General features: G+C 40.4%; 1 protein-coding gene across 2 annotated transcripts in view; it reads left to right on the forward strand.

The window, feature by feature from the left end:
* The window catches only part of st3gal4 (ST3 beta-galactoside alpha-2,3-sialyltransferase 4), a 155,766-nt gene that overhangs the window by 63,200 nt on the left and 73,477 nt on the right, over positions 1-19,089 (forward strand). For both annotated transcript variants that reach the window (XM_034168000.1, XM_034167999.1), the window contains 2 exons: positions 8,114-8,211; positions 17,896-17,959. In XM_034168000.1, coding sequence (XP_034023891.1) covers positions 8,114-8,211; positions 17,896-17,959 — 162 coding nt within the window. The remainder of the gene's footprint in view (positions 1-8,113; positions 8,212-17,895; positions 17,960-19,089) is intronic.

A 19,089-nucleotide genomic window follows, 5' to 3' on the forward strand; every position in this document is an offset into this window, starting at 1 on the left:
AACCTATTTATGGAGCTGTATGATGATTTTTAACCAACTAAATTCCCCCAGATGACTTTCTGCTCACATCCCAAACTGTTTTCTCTTTGGCAGGTTGATGTACAAGTCTCCTTTTTGTCCTCATGTTCATTTAACCTATTTCATTATTACTTGATCAACACAGTCACTTTTCTATTCCTGGTCTTTTCTTCAGTCAACAACTCATGCCACACTATTTGTAAATCCCCCAGATTTCAGCTCTAAATTAGAGGTTGCACTGCAGTCACAGTCTCAAATCATGGCAACATGACGGGCAACCCTATCCACAACTTAAAGGAGTCATTAAAGTTTCACATTTCTCTAACCTTAGTCATATTAAAAACATTGTTAGCAGACAAGCCTCTGAGTGCCCTACTCACCTTTGATATAAATCCCATTTTTTTCTCAAAATGGTCAACTCAGATCTGTTATGTTTCGGACGCGGGCGGAGAACCGACCCAGCGTTTGAAAGGAGCCAGCATAAAATAAGCAGAGCACGGTTCAAAGGATAACAGAATTTAATAAACATAACAGTGGGGTGATAAACAACCAAAAATGTCCGCGGTCTGGTGAGGTGAAAACACGGCGCGCTCTCAACAGCGCAAATGGTCCGGAGCCACAGCAGTTCAGACCCAGGGACCCCGCCGACCCCCACCAGGTGGCCGCGACAAATCGAGTCTGTGAAGAAAGAAAACATGAGGTGAGTCCAACTCCACACAGAGAGACACAACTCAAAGGTGCACGCAATCAGCAAACACTTCCTGGCTTAAATCTATACATCAGCTTCTTACCCTGCAGGCACGGAACAACTCAGTTCAAATCTCCACTGCAGCAGAAGCTGATTAGACAATTAGCATAACGTGACAGCTCACTAACACAAGGTGTGAGGGACACCAAATCCACTGTCATTACTTCATAAAAGTCACCAAAACCAAATTACCTCAGGAAGTGTGCTGAAGAGCGTGAGACCTCACCCAATCCTCCTTCACAGACTGTGGCGTCAAACCTGGAGCGGTCTCTGCGTCCGTGATGGTGAGATTGTTCTCCTGACGTCGATCTCACATGTCTGCTCACAAGGTCGAGTCTCTGGAAATCACACACTGTGCATTCAAGGTTTAAATGCAGCAATCTCTGATCAAGACAAAATACACCACAGCTGTGAGTCCTGATGACCTGCATGTGATAACAAGCCTCAGGTGTTCAGGGTGAGGTCCTGATGCTCAGCCACTCAGTCCTGAATGCATACCACCTGGTGGGAGAAACAGAAAACAAAAACCAAACCAGCCAAACACCCCAGCCCACAACAAGATCCCATATTTTCAAACCTAAATATTGCATAGTGTAATTATTAACACATTGTTGCTTTTGTGATTACATACAATATATATATATCAACCTGGTCTCACGGCAAGTCATGATTCAGCAGCACAAAATACATTTTAATCTACTGGTCCCTGATATTGTGACGAAAAGCACCTCATTTTCGTCACAGCAGCACAAATTCATTCTAATTCATTCTGTGATGGCTGCACGAAATTAAAAGTGAAGCGGGGGCAGGGTGGTTATGGTTAGGGTTGGGGGAAGGAGTAGGGTTAGTTATGGTTAAGGTTATATGTTGGGGGTAGGAGTAGGGTTAGTAATAGTGAGTTTAAAAAACCCTGTCATGAAAATTTGACTCATTTGTATTGACGCATTGGTATTTGGCACAAGTTTTATGCCTGATGCCCTTTTTGACGCAACTCCAGTTTTACCTGGAGAAACACACACAGAGCCGCTGCTGTTCCGAAGAGGTCTTCCATCCAAGTACTAACCAGATGCCGCACTGCTTAGCGTCTGAGATCTGACAGGATCAGGCTTACTCAGAGCAGACTGGCTCCTAACACTAGGAAAAACTACGGTTGTAAAAAAGTCAACATCTTCTTTAATACTTTATGGTACTGTTTGGAATAACTGGCCTGGTGATTTGTAATGGTTTATTATTAAGAAATGAATATATGTGCATTTTCAAAAACAGATCTTACACACTTAGATTTAAAGGGGTCATACTTTCATACATATACTAACATAAGATAAGATAAGATAAACTGTTTTGATCCCACAGCGGGGAAAATCACTTGTTGCAGCAGCAAGGATCGTACAGTAGTAAATACATTGAAAAATATTTACATTAAAGAAAGGTTATACATACAGTAGTGTTCAGAATAATAGTAGCGCTATGTGACTAAAAAGATTAATCCAGGTTTTGAGTATATTTCTTATTGTTACATGGGAAACAAGGTACCAGTAGATTCAGTAGAGTCTCACAAATCCAACAAGACCAAGCATTCATGATATGCACACTCTTAAGGCTATGAAATCGGGCTATAAGTAAAAAAAAGCTGAAAAGGGGGTATTCACAATAATAGTAGCATCTGCTGTTGATGCTACAAGCTCAAAACTATTGTTGTATATGTTCAAACTGCTTTTTAGCAATCCTGTGAATCATAAACTAGTATTTAGTTGTATAACCACAGTTTTTCATGATTTCTCCACATCTGCGAGGCATTAATTTTGTTGGTTTGGAACCAAGATTTTGCTTGTTTATCCGTGTGCTTGGGGTCGTTGTCTTGTTGAAACACCCATTTCAAGGGCATGTCCTCTTCAGCATAAGGCAACATGACCTCTTCAAGTATTTTGACATATCCAAACTGAGCCATGATACCTGGTATGCGATATATAGGCCCAACACCATAGTAGGAGAAACATGCCCATATCACGATGCTTGCACCACCATGCCTCACTGTCTTCACTGTGAACTGTGGCTTGATTTCAGAGTTTGGGGGTCGTCTCACAAACTGTCTGTGGCCCTTGGACCCAAAAAGAACAATTTTACTGTCATCAGTCCACAAAATATTCCTCCATTTCACTGTAGGCCAGTTGATGTGTTCTTTGGCAAATTGTAACCTCTTCTGCACATGTCTTTTATTTAACAGAGGGACTTTGCGGGGGATTCTTGCAAATAAATTAGCTTCACACAGGTGTCTTCTACAACCCCTGGCAAAAATTATGGACTCACCTGCCTCGGAGGATGTTCATTCAGTTGTTTAAGTTTGTAGAAAAAAAGCAGATCACAGACATGACACAAAACTAAAGTCATTTCAAATGGCAACTTTCTGCCTTTAAGAAACACTATAAGAAATCAGGAAAAAAAATTGTGGCAGTCAGTAACGGTTACTTTTTTAGACCAAGCAGAGGGAAAAAAATATGGAATCACTCAATTCTGAGGAAAAAATTATGGAATCATGAAAAACAAAAGAACGCTCCAACACATCACTAGTATTTTATTGCACCACCTCTGGCTTTTATAACAGCTTGCAGTCTCTGAGGCATGGACTTAATGAGTGACAAACAGTACTCTTCATCAATCTGGCTCCAACCTTCTGTGATTGCTGTTGCCAGATCAGCTTTGCAGGTTGGAGCCTTGTCATGGACCATTTTCTTCAACTTCCACCAAAGATTTTGAATTGGATTAAGATCCGGACTATTTGCAAATTAACACCTGCATCAAATCAGATCTGCTCATTGACAGTGACCCTATGCCATGACATTGACCCTATGTGTCTTTTTGCAAGGAATGTTTTCACAGTTTTTGCTCTATGGCAAGATGCATTATCATCTTAAAAAATGATTTCATCATCCCCAAACATCTGTTCAATTGATGGGATAAGAAAAGTGTCCAAAATATCAACGTAAACTTGTGCATTTATTGATGATGTAATGACAGCCATCTCCCCAGTGCCTTTACCTGACATGCAGCCCCATATCATCAATGACTGTGGAAATTAACATGTTCTCTTCAGGCAGTCATCTTTATAAATCTCATTGGAATGGCACCAAACAAAAGTTCCAGCATCATCACCTTGCCCAATGCAGATTCGAGATTCATCACTGAATATGACTTTCATCCAGTCATCCACAGTCCACGATTGCTTTTCCTTAGCCCATTGTAACCTTGTTTTTTTTCTGTTTAGGTGTTAATGATGGCTTTCGTTTAGCTTTTCTGTATGTAAATCCCATTTCCTTTAGGCGGTTTCTTACAGTTCGGTCACAGACATTGACTCCAGTTTCCTCCCATTTGTTCCTCATTTGTTTTGTTGTGCATTTTCGATTTTTGAGACATATTGCTTTAAGTTTTCTGTCTTGATGCTTTGATGTCTTCCTTGGTCTACCAGTATGTTTGCCTTTAATAACCTTCCATGGTGTTTGTATTTGGTCCAGAGTTTAGACACAGCTGACTGTGAACAACCAACATCTTTTGCAACATTGCGTGATGATTTACCCTCTTTTAAGAGTTTGATAATCCTCTTCTTTGTTTCAGTTGACATGTCTCGTGTTGGAGCCATGATTCATGTCAGTCCACTTGGTGCAACAGCTCTCCAAGGTGTGATCACTCCTTTTTAGATGCAGACTAACGAGCAGATCTGATTTGATGCAGGTGTTAGTTTTGGGGATGAAAATTTACAGGGTGATTCAATAATTTATTCCTCAGAATTGAGTGAGTCCATTTTTTTTTCCCTCTGCTTGGTCTAAAAAAGTAACAGTTACTGACTGCCACAATTTGTTTTTCTTGATTTCTTATAGTGTTTCTTAAAGCCAGAAAGTTGCCATTTGAAATGACTTTAGTTTTGTGTCATGTCTGTGATCTGCTTTTTTTCTACAAAATTAAACAACTGAATGAACATCCTCCGAGGCCGGTGATTCCATAATTATTGCCAGGGGTTGTAACTGTCACAGCACTTACAGGTAACTCCAGACTGTCTTTGATCATCCTTGAGCTGATCAATGGGTGATTCTGATTATTCTTCTATCCATTTTGATGGTTGTTTTCTGTTTTCTTCCACACGTCTCTGGTTTTTTTGTCCATTTTAAAGCATTGGAGATCATTGTAGATGAACAGCCTATAATTTTTTGCACCTCTCCAGTCAACTTTTTAATCAAACTATGCTGTTCCTCTGAACAATGTCTTGAATGTCCCATTTTCCTCCGGGTTTCAAAGAGAAAAGCATGTTCAACAGGTGCTGGCTTCATCCTTAAATAGGGGACACCTGATTCACACCTGTTTGTTCCACAAAATTAACGAACTCACTGACTGAATGCCACACTACTATTATTGTGAACACCCCCTTTTCTACTTTTTTTTTTTACTAATTGCCCAATTTCATAGCCTTAGGAGTGTGCATATCATGAATGCTTGGTCTTGTTGGATTTGTGAGAATCTACTGAATCTACTGGTACCTTGTTTCCCATGTAACAATAAGAAATATACTCAAAACCTGGATTAATCTTTTTAGTCACATAGCACTACTATTATTCTGAACACTACTGTATATTTCATTCATTCATTTCATTTCATTTATTTATGTATTTCATTCATTTAAAAGAAAAAAAAAAAAACCAGAAAAGCAGAAATAAAGCATCTCCATTACCAGAATGAAAATAGCATGCTTAAACACTGTATGTGTTTAAGCATGCAGTAATATAGGTCACTGAAAATCTTAAAAATATTTTTAAACTTTGTTGTTCAGAATATTACATAGATATTGAAGGAGACATACAATATCAAATCCCACTTCTAAATCTCTACTGTAATAACCAAACTGTTTCTGTGCCTGTTGCTTTAAATGGAAAGGACCTGCTGCTTGTCATGCCCCTTTTTCAAAAGGGATGGGAAGCAAGAACAATGTAATGGAGATAAGTCTGTGTAAGCAAGCAGACATAACACTGTATTAACATTCAAAACTAGCTAACAAATTGGCATCCATATCTTTTTATTTTCCAATCAGTCACTCTTTTCATATTGAGAATATGTGCATATCTACATATGTAAATTAGCTGATGAAATGGCATATGTATGGAAATAAACTGTTCACAAAAGTAACATAATAATATTAATGTTAATGTAGTCAAAACATCAATACTTTCTTTGCATCTTGTGTAAAAAGTTATAAAATCCCAATGTCGATCTTTAGTGGATCCTCTGTGGTAACCCTGATCAAAAACTGGGGCAGCTGAAAGACAAACAACATTATCAATATTTTGTTTGTTATAGTGGTCTCATAACACACACACACACATATTAACAATGAATTTACCAGTTTGCTTAATTTGCATAATTTATCTGCAATTTATAATCTAAAACATTTTATTGAAATATATGTAATATTTGATAAAATATAAAGACATTATTCTGTCTACCTCCAGCTAAATTATCAATATTATGTCAATAGTTTTTCTTATGTATTTAAGTAAGAAAATTATGTCATTAAATATGTACAATACAAAAAGTAAAAAGATCAACTAAGAAAAGTTATGTAGTGACGATAATCATATTGTTCTGGAGTTAATCCTGGCTATATGTCATGGAAGTGTAAAACCACCTGTACCTAACCGAAATTTACCTTGTAGCAATCTGTATGTCACGGAAGTGTAAAACCACCAGTACCTAACCGAAATTTACCTTGTAGCAGGCAAGAGCCAACTTGCAACAACGTAAGACTGTATCTTTGAGGGTATTAAATATGAACCTTGAACATATTTTATGTCAGTGTGTATATAAAAACTGATTTGCCCATGTTCGACTGCAATACTCTGAGCTGCAAGTTTGAGACCCACGACCCACCTTTCATAAAGCAGTCTAATCTTTCAGTCTACTAAACGTACTTAGTCGACTACAGGTAGTCATCCAACATTATCTGTCGAATCACCATTTCACATCACTGGCTAAACTTGTGGATTAGCCTTTGTTTTGTTAACTGGCCTTATTGACATTCATGGACACATACGAACTGCAGAACTACATGCTTCGCAGTTAGCCTAGCAGTGTCACTCTTCAGTTTCTTCTTCTACACTTCTGTCAAGGCTTTTATGCACACAACGCTCCTCAATGTAACAGCAACTCCCGGTGGCTAACGTAAGAACTGTCACATCATGGCAGTCGTCTGCTCCAACCGTGGCCAAAATTGGAGAGAAGCTCTCCTTTTGAAGGAATATGAGCGACGTAAGGAAGCTCTTGAGTGTTCCATCAAGTGGTGGACATGATAGCTGCCAGTTTTTGAGTTAAGACACTGAAGTTTTGTCAACTAAAATAAGATTAGCTTCCTCTGTACCAGGCTAAAAACCTTAGTTGCGAAATGTGAAACTTTAGCTGACTAAGCCCTTTGTGCAACAACTAATTTTTTGACTAAACAAGATTAGATTGCTTCATGAAACTGGACCTTGGTCTAAGTTATGTGTTGTATGGCACAATCAACTCCAAGGTCACCACTTATTTCTCAACCCAGTGCATATTTCACCATCTGACAGAGTCTGTAAAGCAGAAATTCATAATAATTTTTCTTCATCTTCAAACTGAAGATGATTTTTAAGTGCTCACCCACTTCTTGTCGATCATTCGTTTTCATATTAATGCCATTAATATGACAGGAGGGCCTTCCAGGGAAGCACATTGACATTTCTCTAATTAGAAACCTCCCCAGAGAGAGATCCTGGTGTCTTGCTGTGAGTCTAGCTGGCCCATGAGTGTAATAAATGTCCAAGAGGCTCCCTGTCGAAGATGAGAGGTCATAAACAGCTGGAGTCTTAAGCCACTGTAATCCCATCAGTGAGCACAGAAAATCAACGGTGTCGCACATTTTCTGAGTCACTGCTCTGTGAATGTTACCGTTTTCATTGCTCTGCTCAGCAGAAACAATGCCAGATGAAGAATTTAATGAGGGGAATTGTATTTTATTACATCATACAAACATTAGAGTCAGCTTGGCTCATTACAAGTCTGGGTTACCTATCTAATAGACGCCAGAATGCTTGGGAAAATCACGGCATCAGTCGAGCATATCAAGCAGTTTCCCCGTTTACTGCAAAGAACATTGTACAGTTTGGCAGGACAGATTGCACATTTTCTTATGTGGCGTAAAAGGTGGTTTAAAAAAAGCCAAAGAATTTCCAATTACTCCCTCCTGCCTCCCCCTCTCTCTCTCAGCCATAACACATCCTGTATTATTATAATTTATCTGTGCGGGATTGCATTGTAATCCCTGCTGTGACATTATTCCTGCAGCATTAGCAGACAGACGCAGCTCTTTTTGAAACTGGAGGATTTCTTCTGGCGAGAGCATCCGTCAACGCTGGCGTTACCTTATGGCATTAAAGGCAGTGGTATGTTGATTCTGCATTATCCTCTACTGTTTCTGCTCCATTTATTCAGCACTTATCCCTGAGCCTGGTATTACTGCTGGATGCATGAAGGTGTGTTTTTATGGATGATTTTTTTTTTTAATTCTCCCCTTGCCACAGACAGGAACCATTTATAGAGAAATTTGCATACACAATCAAAGGGAGAGTCTCTGTGAGTTGCAATAAGGTTATTTAATGACATACAAATACAGTATGAATGTGACACACAGCTACTGAGTGAAACAGAAATGATTTTGTTTTACACACTGGCTGTGCAACTGACAATAAAAAGGGTCTCCCATTGGTTTTGATTTGAAGAATTCTTCCAGCGGTGGCTGTAACAGTGACAAACCATGACAGTATGTGCCATTGAAAGTTAAAATTTTCCTCAATAATGTTTGATAATCAATTTCATTTTTTTAAATGGTTACTGGACAGCATTTATATAGCGCTTTTTTTCCCATCTGAATCAGAAGCTCAAAGTGCTTTACAATGATTTACAAGAACAGAGAACATTCCCATAGAAGCCCATGGGAATGGAACCCATTTTAAAATGTCCCACTTTAGAGCAGGAATAAACATGTTTACAGCCTTATATAAAAAACAGTTTTGGTCTCTATAGATGGTTTACACCTCCATGACAATTGTACGGGGGGCTTTTTTTCCAACCTCCTAGTTTGTGATGTTTAAATCTATAAAGTTTTGTAATAATTGTGGGCGTGGTTGCTTTGAGTGACAGGGGTTGAGCCCAGTGACACCTCCCCTTGTAGCCTCTAACTGTAATTCATTTTCTACTCTCTGTTGTGTTGTTGCTCTGTCTTTTTGGAGTATTTTATTACAAACACCTGGAATAATATAGCTTGTTCTAACAGGTCATCTTAGATGTCTCTATTGCAGTATTCACACTGAGTGAAACTCTCATCTTATTGAATATTGTATGCTAATGGTGTTAGCACTTTTAGCAGCTGTCGGTCACCTGACCCATTAGGTCTACTTAATATATGATTACTGAGGAAATACACAGCTCATAACTTTCACTGTCCACACCAGAGTAAATTGTTAGGAGAACCACAGTGCACACTGACCCATGCACACTCCATTTCTTTATGAATTAATGAGTTTATCATGAATCAGTGTGAGTGGGGCTCATTTTGGCTGTTCCACTGCATGATGTCATACAGGTTTTGTCCAGTATATATTTACAGTTTATGGCAAAGCACATAATGCAATATCTTCAAGTATTAGACAGATGCTCACCTAAAATGGCTCTATATATTTTTTTGACCAGCACCAGTGGTGAGCACATTTCAGCTAAGTTTGAAAACCATCACTGGACCAACTATCTTCCGATAAGTTTTGGTCCGATAATTTTTAGACCGCTAACGTATTTTGGCAGACGTGGTGAACAAAGGTTAACAGTTAAAAACATTTATTAGGTGTAAAATCAGTTGAGTATCTACCTGTTAAAAGTTTTGTTGAAGATAGTTGTAGATTACAGATTTGTTGTAGATCTGGTGGTTGGCTCTCACTGCGGTATTGTATCACTTCCTGTTCCGGAGCACAGCGGTGTTTTGCTGTATCTGTTAGCTGTTTAATCTGCGCAGTTAGATTGATCTAGTTACCTAGATAACGATTTGTTTCACAGTGTAATCTTCACGTGCCTTAACTAAAGCACTCCCTCTGCTGAATCACCTCTAAATTATTTACACATTATTCACTTTGTGTGTTTGTAGGAATCCGCTAGCTTAGTGCAGCTACTAGCTCTTAGCCGGTTTAGCATGGCGGCTTCTCCTGTCTCTCCCGCACTTTTCTGCTCTGGGTGTGAAATGTTTAGTTATTCCTCGGCCTCCTTTAGCAGTAATGGTACTTGTAATAAGTGTAGCTTATTCGTAGCTTTGGAGGCCAGGCTGGGCGAATTGGAGACTCGGCTCCGCACCGTGGAAAATTCTACAGCTAGCCAGGCCCCTGTAGTCGGTGCGGACCAAGGTAGCTTAGCCGCCGTTAGTTTCCCTCTGGCAGATCCCGAGCAGCTGGGAAAGCAGGCCGACTGGGTGACTGTGAGGAGGAAGCGTAGTTCTAAACAGAAGCCCCGTGTACACCGCCAACCCGTTCACATTTCTAACCGTTTTTCCCCACTCGACGACACACCCGCCGAGGATCAAACGCTGGTTATTGGCGACTCTGTTTTGAGAAATGTGAAGTTAGCGACACCAGCAACCATAGTCAGTTGTCTTCCGGGGGCCAAAGCAGGCGACATTGAAGGAAATTTGAAACTGCTGGCTAAGGCTAAGCGTAAATTTGGTAAGATTGTAATTCACGTCTGCAGTAATGACACCCAGTTACGCCAATCGGAGGTCACTAAAATTAACATTGAATCGGTGTGTAACTTTGCAAAAACAATGTCGGACTCTGTAGTTTTCTCTGGGCCCCTCCCCAATCGGACCGGGAGTGACATGTTTAGCCGCATGTTCTCCTTGAATTGCTGGCTGTCTGAGTGGTGTCCAAAAAATGAGGTGGGCTTCATAGATAATTGGCAAAGCTTCTGGGGAAAACCTGGTCTTGTTAGGAGAGACGGCATCCATCCCACTTTGGATGGAGCAGCTCTCATTTCTAGAAATCTGGCCAATGTTCTTAAATCCTGCAAACCGTGACTATCCAGGGTTGGGACCAGGAAGCAGAGTTGTAGTTTTACACACCTCTCTGCAGCTTCTCTCCAACTGCCATCCCCTCATTACCCCATCCCCGTAGAGACGGTGCCTGCTCCCAGACCACCAATAACCAGCAAAAATCTATTTAAGCATAAAAATTCAAAAAGAAAAAATAATATAGCACCTTCAACTGCACCGCAGACTAAAACAGTTAAATGTGGTCTATTGGAACATTAGGTCTCTCTCTTCTAAGTCCCTGTTAGTAAATGATATAATAATTGATCAACATATTGATTTATTCTGTTGTGTGGGCCGCTGAAGAGGAGGTACTGCTGGCCCACCACCACCAGATGGCGCCCTGCTTGGAGTGCGGGCTTCAAGCACAAGAGGGCGCCGGAACCAGTGGAGTGACAGCTGTCACATCATCACCACCAGCTGTCACTCATCTACGTCAACCACCATAAAAGCCAGACTGCAACTCCACCTCCCCGCTGAGAAATCATCTTCCATACAGGTAACTTCTCTGCGGAATCTAAAGACCCTGTGTAATAGTCTGATCTCATTTGCAGCCGTTTTCCTGTGACGGTGTCCTTATCTGCGGTATTGGTGTTTGGTGTGGACTGCGACGGCTTCGCCTCACACCCCAAACCAGATAAGTGGTTTCACAGGAGCTGTACGAGTGTGTGATTGGAGCAGGAGGTGCTCCCTCCTAACTGAACACAGACTGTGGGATTACTGAGTGTGCGTACTCACACTCATCAAGCGGTTTCTGTTCTCTGCCAGCAGTACCGGGTCTGACTGCTGAAGACAGTGGCCATCTGGTGCGCAGGGCTTGGTGGCTCTGGTGTTCTTCAGATCCGTTGGTGGTGGAAGCCGTGTGGGTTCCGGCTCTTCTATCACCAGACGTCTTCTATCTTCGAGCCTGCCCACACGTCACTTTGTGTATGATTGACATTCCGCACTATTGTTATTGTCTGTACTTCGTTGTGCGCTTCACAACATTAAATTGTTACTTTTTGGCTTATCCATTGTCCGTTCATTAACGCCCCCTGTTGTGGGTCCGTGTCATGACACCTTCCCAACATTATTCTGCCTTACAGAAACCTGGTTACAGCAGGATGAATATGTTAGTTTAAATGAGTCAACACCCCAGAGTCACACTAACTGCCAGAATGCTCGTAGCACGGGCCGAGGCGGAGGATTAGCAGCAGTCTTCCATTCCATCTTATTAATTAATCAAAAACCCAGACAGAGCTTTAATTCATTTGAAAGCTTGACTCTTAGTCTTGTCCATCCAAATTGGAAGTCCCAAAAACCAGTTTTATTTGTTATTATCTATCGTCCACCTGGTCGTTACTGTGAGTTTCTCTGTGAATTTTCAGACCTTTTGTCTGACTTAGTGCTTAGCTCAGATAAGATAATTATAGTGGGCGATTTTAACATCCACACAGATGCTGAGAATGACAGCCTCAACACTGCATTTAATCTATTATTAGACTCAATTGGCTTTGCTCAAAATGTAAATGAGTCCACCCACCACTTTAATCATATCTTAGATCTTGTTCTGACTTATGGTATGGAAATTGAAGACTTAACACTATTCCCTGAAAACTTCCTTCTGTCTGATCATTTCTTAATAACATTTACATTTACTCTGATGGACTACCCAGCAGTGGGGAATAAGTTTCATTACACTAGAAGTCTTTCAGAAAGCGCTGTAACTAGGTTTAAGGATATGATTCCTTCTTTATGTTCTCTAATGCCATATACCAACACAGTGCAGAGTAGCTACCTAAACTCTGTAAGTGAGATAGAGTATCCTCTGAAAAAGAGAGCTTTAAATCAGAAGTACCTGACTCCGTGGTATAACTCACAAACTCGCAGCTTAAAGCAGATAACCCGTAAGTTGGAGAGGAAATGGCGTCTCACTAATTTAGAAGATCTTCACTTAGCCTGGAAAAAGAGTCTGTTGCTCTATAAAAAAGGCCTCCGTAAAGCTAGGACATCTTACTACTCATCACTAATTGAAGAAAATAAGAACAACCCCAGGTTTCTTTTCAGCACTGTAGCCAGGCTGACAAAGATTCAGAGCTCTATTGAGCCGAGTATTCCTTTAACTTTAACTAGTAATGACTTCATGACTTTCTTTGCTAACAAAATTTTAACTATTAGAGAAAAAATTACTCATAACCATCCCAAAGACATATCGTTATCTTTGGCTGCTTTCAGTGATGCCGGTATTTGGTTAGACTCTTTCTCTCAGATTGTTCTGTCTGAGTTATTTTCATTAGTTACTTCATCCAAACCATCAACATGTCTATTAGACCCCATTCCTACCAGGCTGCTCAAGGAAGCCCTACCATTATTTAATGCTTCGATCTTAAATATGATCAATCTATCTTTATTAGTTGGCTATGTACCACAGGCTTTTAAGGTGGCAGTAATTAAACCATTACTTAAAAAGCCATCACTTGACCCAGCTATCTTAGCTAATTATAGGCCAATCTCCAACCTTCCTTTTCTCTCAAAAATTCTTGAAAGGGTAGTTGTAAAACAGCTAACTGATCATCTGCAGAGGAATGGTCTATTTGAAGAGTTTCAGTCAGGTTTTAGAATTCATCATAGTACAGAAACAGCATTAGTGAAGGTTACAAATGATCTTCTTATGGCCTCAGACAGTGGACTCATCTCTGTACTTGTTCTGTTAGACCTCAGTGCTGCTTTTGATACTGTTGACCATAAAATTTTATTACAGAGATTAGAGCATGCCATAGGTATTAAAGGCACTGTGCTGCGGTGGTTTGAATCATATTTATCAATTTGTTCATGTAAATGGGGAGTCTTCTTCACAGACTAAGGTTAATTATGGAGTTCCACAAGGTTCTGTGCTAGGACCAATTTTATTCACTTTATACATGCTTCCCTTAGGCAGTATTATTAGAAAGCATTGCTTAAATTTTCATTGTTACGCAGATGATACCCAGCTTTATCTATCCATGAAGCCAGAGGACACACACCAATTAGCTAAACTGCAGGATTGTCTTACAGACATAAAGACTTGGATGACCTCTAATTTCCTGCTTTTAAACTCAGATAAAACTGAAGTTATTGTACTTGGCCCCACAAATTTTAGAAACATGGTGTCTAACCAGATCCTTATTCTGGATGGCATTACCCTGACCTCTAGTAATACTGTGAGAAATCTTGGAGTCATTTTTGATCAGGATATGTCATTCAAAGCGCATATTAAACAAATATGTAGGACTGCTTTTTTGCATTTACGCTATATCTCTAAAATTAGAAAGGTCTTGTCTCAGAGTGATGCTGAAAAACTAATTCATGCATTTATTTCCTCTAGGCTGGACTATTGTAATTCATTATTATCAGGTTGTCCTAAAAGTTCCCTGAAAAGCCTTCAGTTAATTCAAAATGCTGCAGCTAGAGTACTAACGGGGACTAGAAGGAGAGAGCATATCTCACCCATATTGGCCTGTCTTTATTGGCTTCCTGTTAATTCTAGAATAGAATTTAAAATTCTTCTTCTTACTTATAAGGTTTTGAATAATCAGGTCCCATCTTATCTTAGGGACCTCATAGTACCATATCACCCCAATAGAGCGCTTTGCTCTCAGACTGCAGGCTTACTTGTAGTTCCTAGGGTTTGTAAGAGTAGAATGGGAGGCAGAGCCTTCAGCTTTCAGGCTCCTCTCCTGTGGAACCAGCTCCCAATTCAGATCAGGGAGACAGACACCCTCTCTACTTTTAAGATTAGGCTTAAAACTTTCCTTTTTGCTAAAGCTTATAGTTAGGGCTGGATCAGGTGACCCTGAACCATCCCTTAGTTATGCTGCTATAGACTTAGACTGCTGGGGGGTTCAGGGTCACCTGATCCAGCCCTAACTATAAGGGCCTCCACAGCATGTCTTTTTCCTGGTTCTCTCCCTCAGCCCCAACCAGTCCCAGCAGAAGACTGCCCCTCCCTGAGCCTGGTTCTGCTGGAGGTTTCTTCCTGTTAAAAGGGAGTTTTTCCTTCCCACTGTCGCCAAGTGCTTGCTCACAGGGGGTCGTTTTGACCGTTGGGGTTTTTCCGTAATTATTGTATGGTCTTGCCTTACAATATAAAGCGCCTTGGGGCAACTGTTTGTTGTGATTTGGCGCTATATAAATAAAATTGATTGATTGCTTGATATGCAGTTCTGTCCTCCGCAAACAGAGGAGAGGTTCTTCTATTAGAAACTGCTCTATCCTCTGCAGGCAAAGAAGAGCTGGTCACAGAAAATAAAAAAAGCTCATTTCTTTTGATCCCATACTGATACGCTGGCAATATCACCCAAGTCATCCAGAGGTATGCAGTTTTAACTTATGGTTAAAATTTTAACCAAACTAAAGCCCCTTTCACACCGGGGCTGCTCCCAGTTGCTCCCTGTGGCGTCATGACGACGCAGGAATTTCTGCATCAGGTGTGCACAGCAGGGGGCAGAGAGGAGGTGAGAACGCAGCCTGCAGGTTCTCAGCACAGGGAAGTCAGAGTGCACAGTTAAGCTGCAGACAGACTGTGCACTCTGACTTCTCTTCTACTTGTTGTTGTGCTGAGCTGCAGGGCTGCGCTCTGAGTTCTGTTATAGTTTATCTTTCCTCCCTTGACTGCGAGATGCGCACGTGCACGAACTGTCCTGAGCAAATGTGGAGATGTCTGGAGTTCTACTTGATGTTGACATGTCCTGGACTTATGTCCTTTTTTTAACTGTGATGAGAGAGTCTGGAGAGAAAGGAACTAACTGCCTGCAGACAATTTTTTTTTCTTTTCTTTCCTCCTTTGACCGCGAGATGCGCACGTGCGCATGAGAGCGAACCGTCAAGCACATGTGGAGATGTCTGGAGTTCTACTTGATGTTGACATGTCCTGTCTCGGGACTTATGTCCTTTTTTTTTTCCCTTTTTTTAACTCTGATGTGAGAGTTTGAGCAGAGAACAAGGAACTAATGCCTGCAGCCAGACTTTTTTTTCTTTTAATTGTTCACATGTGCGCGCGTGAACGTATGTCTATGAGTGGACTAGAGATGTCCGGACTTTTTACTGGATATTTCTGGCAATCATTCTGCATTTTTTTCTTCAGCATGTAGTTTTTATTGCATTAAGTACACGGTGTAACAACAATCCTGCGTGATTTATACTGCGGGAACAATGGAACACAGCAGGAATCATAAATTGGCTTTGAGTCACGCCGGGTAATGCCTCTTTGCCCCGTGTTGCGCCTCTTTGTCCCGACTTGCGCTGAAACCACATCCTTTCTGCGTCGAGCACAGGACGCCAAAAAAATTAAACAGGTTTAATTTTTCGGCACCCGACTTGCTTCCTCCTTTGCGCCCTCACACTGTTGTGGCGCCAACCTGCATCATCTCGGCACTGAGTTGCTTCCACGCGTCGTTGTCATAATGACGCACGGCGCAACTGGGAGCAACCAGGAGCACACCCGGTGTGAAAGGGGCTTAATTTCGGACAAGTTATTTAAATTGACGTCACGTCTGAAGTCTTATAAAGTGAAAATATCAGCTGTATGTTTTAGTTTTAAAGTAATGCACTCATTTTTAAGGTTTTAGTGTGGACATGCTGTGTCCAGGTGCATTATGGGTAATCTCAGTACATTCACGACAGAAAAAATGCATTTGAGACTCTCTGATCAGGCTCCACACGGACAACAGCATTAAAGTCTTTGTATATTGTGCCTAAAACGCTCGTGAAAATATTCTCTGGGTTTATAGATGTTGTTATTGTTTGTTTTATGTAAAAATGCCAGAAGAAGCCCAGGTTGCTTCTCCATTATTTTCAGTTGGAATCATTGTAATCAATTCCTGTTTGTGCTTTAGAGTCCTGCTTATGTCAGACACTGTCTGTTGTCTTTGTTCCAGAATAATATATATAAGACGTCTGAAATTCAGTTTGCGTTTATTAAATTCCATGCATCTTAAATGTAGCAGACACGGATTATCTGAAACTTTGTTTTGGTAAGTTTTCACGTTGTCTTCTGCCATCTACTGGCCAGTAGTGTTCATGGCAGTATTCACCCTAAGTACTGAGCGTCTGGGCACCAGTAGATGGCAGTGTTCTATTTATTTTGACACCGGTTATATCAGACGTTTATCGAATTACAACTTGGCTTTTTTTTTTTGCAAATGCCTTTTTACAAATAAAAAATGGCATATTTTGCAAAAGCACAATTATATGTAAACACCAACATGCACCTCACATTAACGCGTTGGTTTTTACATAGAATGAATGAGTCAACCAATGAGTGTTAGCGGAGGCACATTTTACCCATAAACTCTTTGGCATCTGTCTGTGTTCATTCCAAAACTTCAGAATTTGTGCATTTTTTAAAATTAAAAGATATATGTTATATTTTAACTTTGTACAAATGACAGAATTGACATTAATGGAGTTATTGTATCGGCGTTAATTTTATTTATAAATCAAAACCATAAGCCAGCACTGCTTTATTTTCCAAGACCGCCGCCTCACGGCAACACTGCTTCACTACTGTACACTATGTAGTACACAGGAGCTTCCAGCAGTGGGCAGGGTACTCAAAGACAGAAGTACTGACTCATTGTTTGGGTCTGTGGTCGCCTTTGATGCTACCAGAAGCAATTTTTGTGTTAAAACTCAAAATCAGCTTGTTAGTAGTTGCAGGTGTACCGGAGACAATACTGGAAGTTATCGGGTAGTTGTTGCTTCCGATAAATTTTTGGGTGGTTTATCGGTTTAGCTTTATAAAAGATAACTTTTCAGTTAGCTGATTATCTGTTATCAAAGCTAACTTTTTGGTTAACTGTGCCCATCACTGACCAACACATAACATAACACATAACATGGGTGTTTGACACATATGGAATATAAATATGTTCAATGACAGTTGTTAAAATGTCTTCAGTAACGTGATAAAATGGTCATTTTGAATGGATGTTTCTCAAAGTTTTTTCACGGCTATTTCATTTCTCTTTCTTGTTTCTCCTCCTAGAGCTGCTGCTACTGAAAGTTTTAGCTGCTATTCCCAATTATCAAATGCCAGGCAACATTGAGAAGTAAGTGTGAGGATGTTTTAGCTAACTTGGCCCACAATGCTGAAACAAAAGAGGTTATATATGAGAACTAGAGAGCGCACTTGCACTGAGCTGTGTGCCGGCAAGGAGGTGTGATCGCCATTTTAATTCCGGGCAAGTGCTTAGTGATTACCATAGTGATTTGCATGCATAGAAGTTCAAGAAACAGGTGGAATATGCCGGAAAGCTGCATGTTGGCAAAGCCACAAACGGAGGAACAAGGGAGACAATATTTCCTTCCATAAGTAAGTGGTTTTGGTTATTCTTGTCACTTTATCCATGATATTTGGATGATAAACAGCTGTATGTTTCCTGCCATACCTGTGTCGCCCGATGACAAGGAACATTAACTCTTCACTTATGTCTAGTTGATATTTTTCACTGCGTTGTTAGTGATTAAAATTGTTCAACAAGACTGGGGATTTTTTTTTTAATTTGCACCTTAAAATAATGAGATTATAATGACCTGCGCTGTGCCGTTCACAGTCACACCCACACATAGAGATGTGTACCCACACCACTGACTTCATGAAGGAAAGTCGGTCACTAAAGGATAATTGTGTAAAAATATTATATATATATGTCTTGTAATGGTTTTAGGAGCTGCGTTGAACACAGCAGCAGCAGGACGCCTCAGCTCAGCAGCTTGAACAGCACAGATCCGTGTAACTTTCAACACTAATATTTGGGAATGTGGTGTGTCAGAGTAAATTTAATACTTTCCTGACATAATTTAATGTAAATTAATTTTTGTGGCTCGATATCCAGGTCAAAATGGCATTTTAACACGTATTTTGCGAGCATTTTTCTGAGTGTGTTCAGTCGCGAATCTCCATTGAAAATGCATTAACATCTGAGTACTTCATTAATATTTTGCCCGGTTAGGAGACATTATGTCGCTGGCCAGTGAGGGATGTTTTCGTTTAGTGTGCAGCATTGAGAGTGCGCTCTCTAGTTCTTATATACAGCTCCATGGCTGAAACTCAACTTTTTATTGCTGAAGGCAAGGTTTTCATTTTGTTCACGCTGTCACATTCTTTACGCTACTGTATGTTTTATGTTTTTATTTTATAGTAGTTAATAGTGGAGCATACCATTAAGTGTAAGGCACA

The sequence above is a fragment of the Thalassophryne amazonica genome, chromosome 4 (genome assembly GCF_902500255.1).
Source record: "Thalassophryne amazonica chromosome 4, fThaAma1.1, whole genome shotgun sequence".
Lineage (NCBI taxonomy): Eukaryota > Metazoa > Chordata > Actinopteri > Batrachoidiformes > Batrachoididae > Thalassophryne > Thalassophryne amazonica.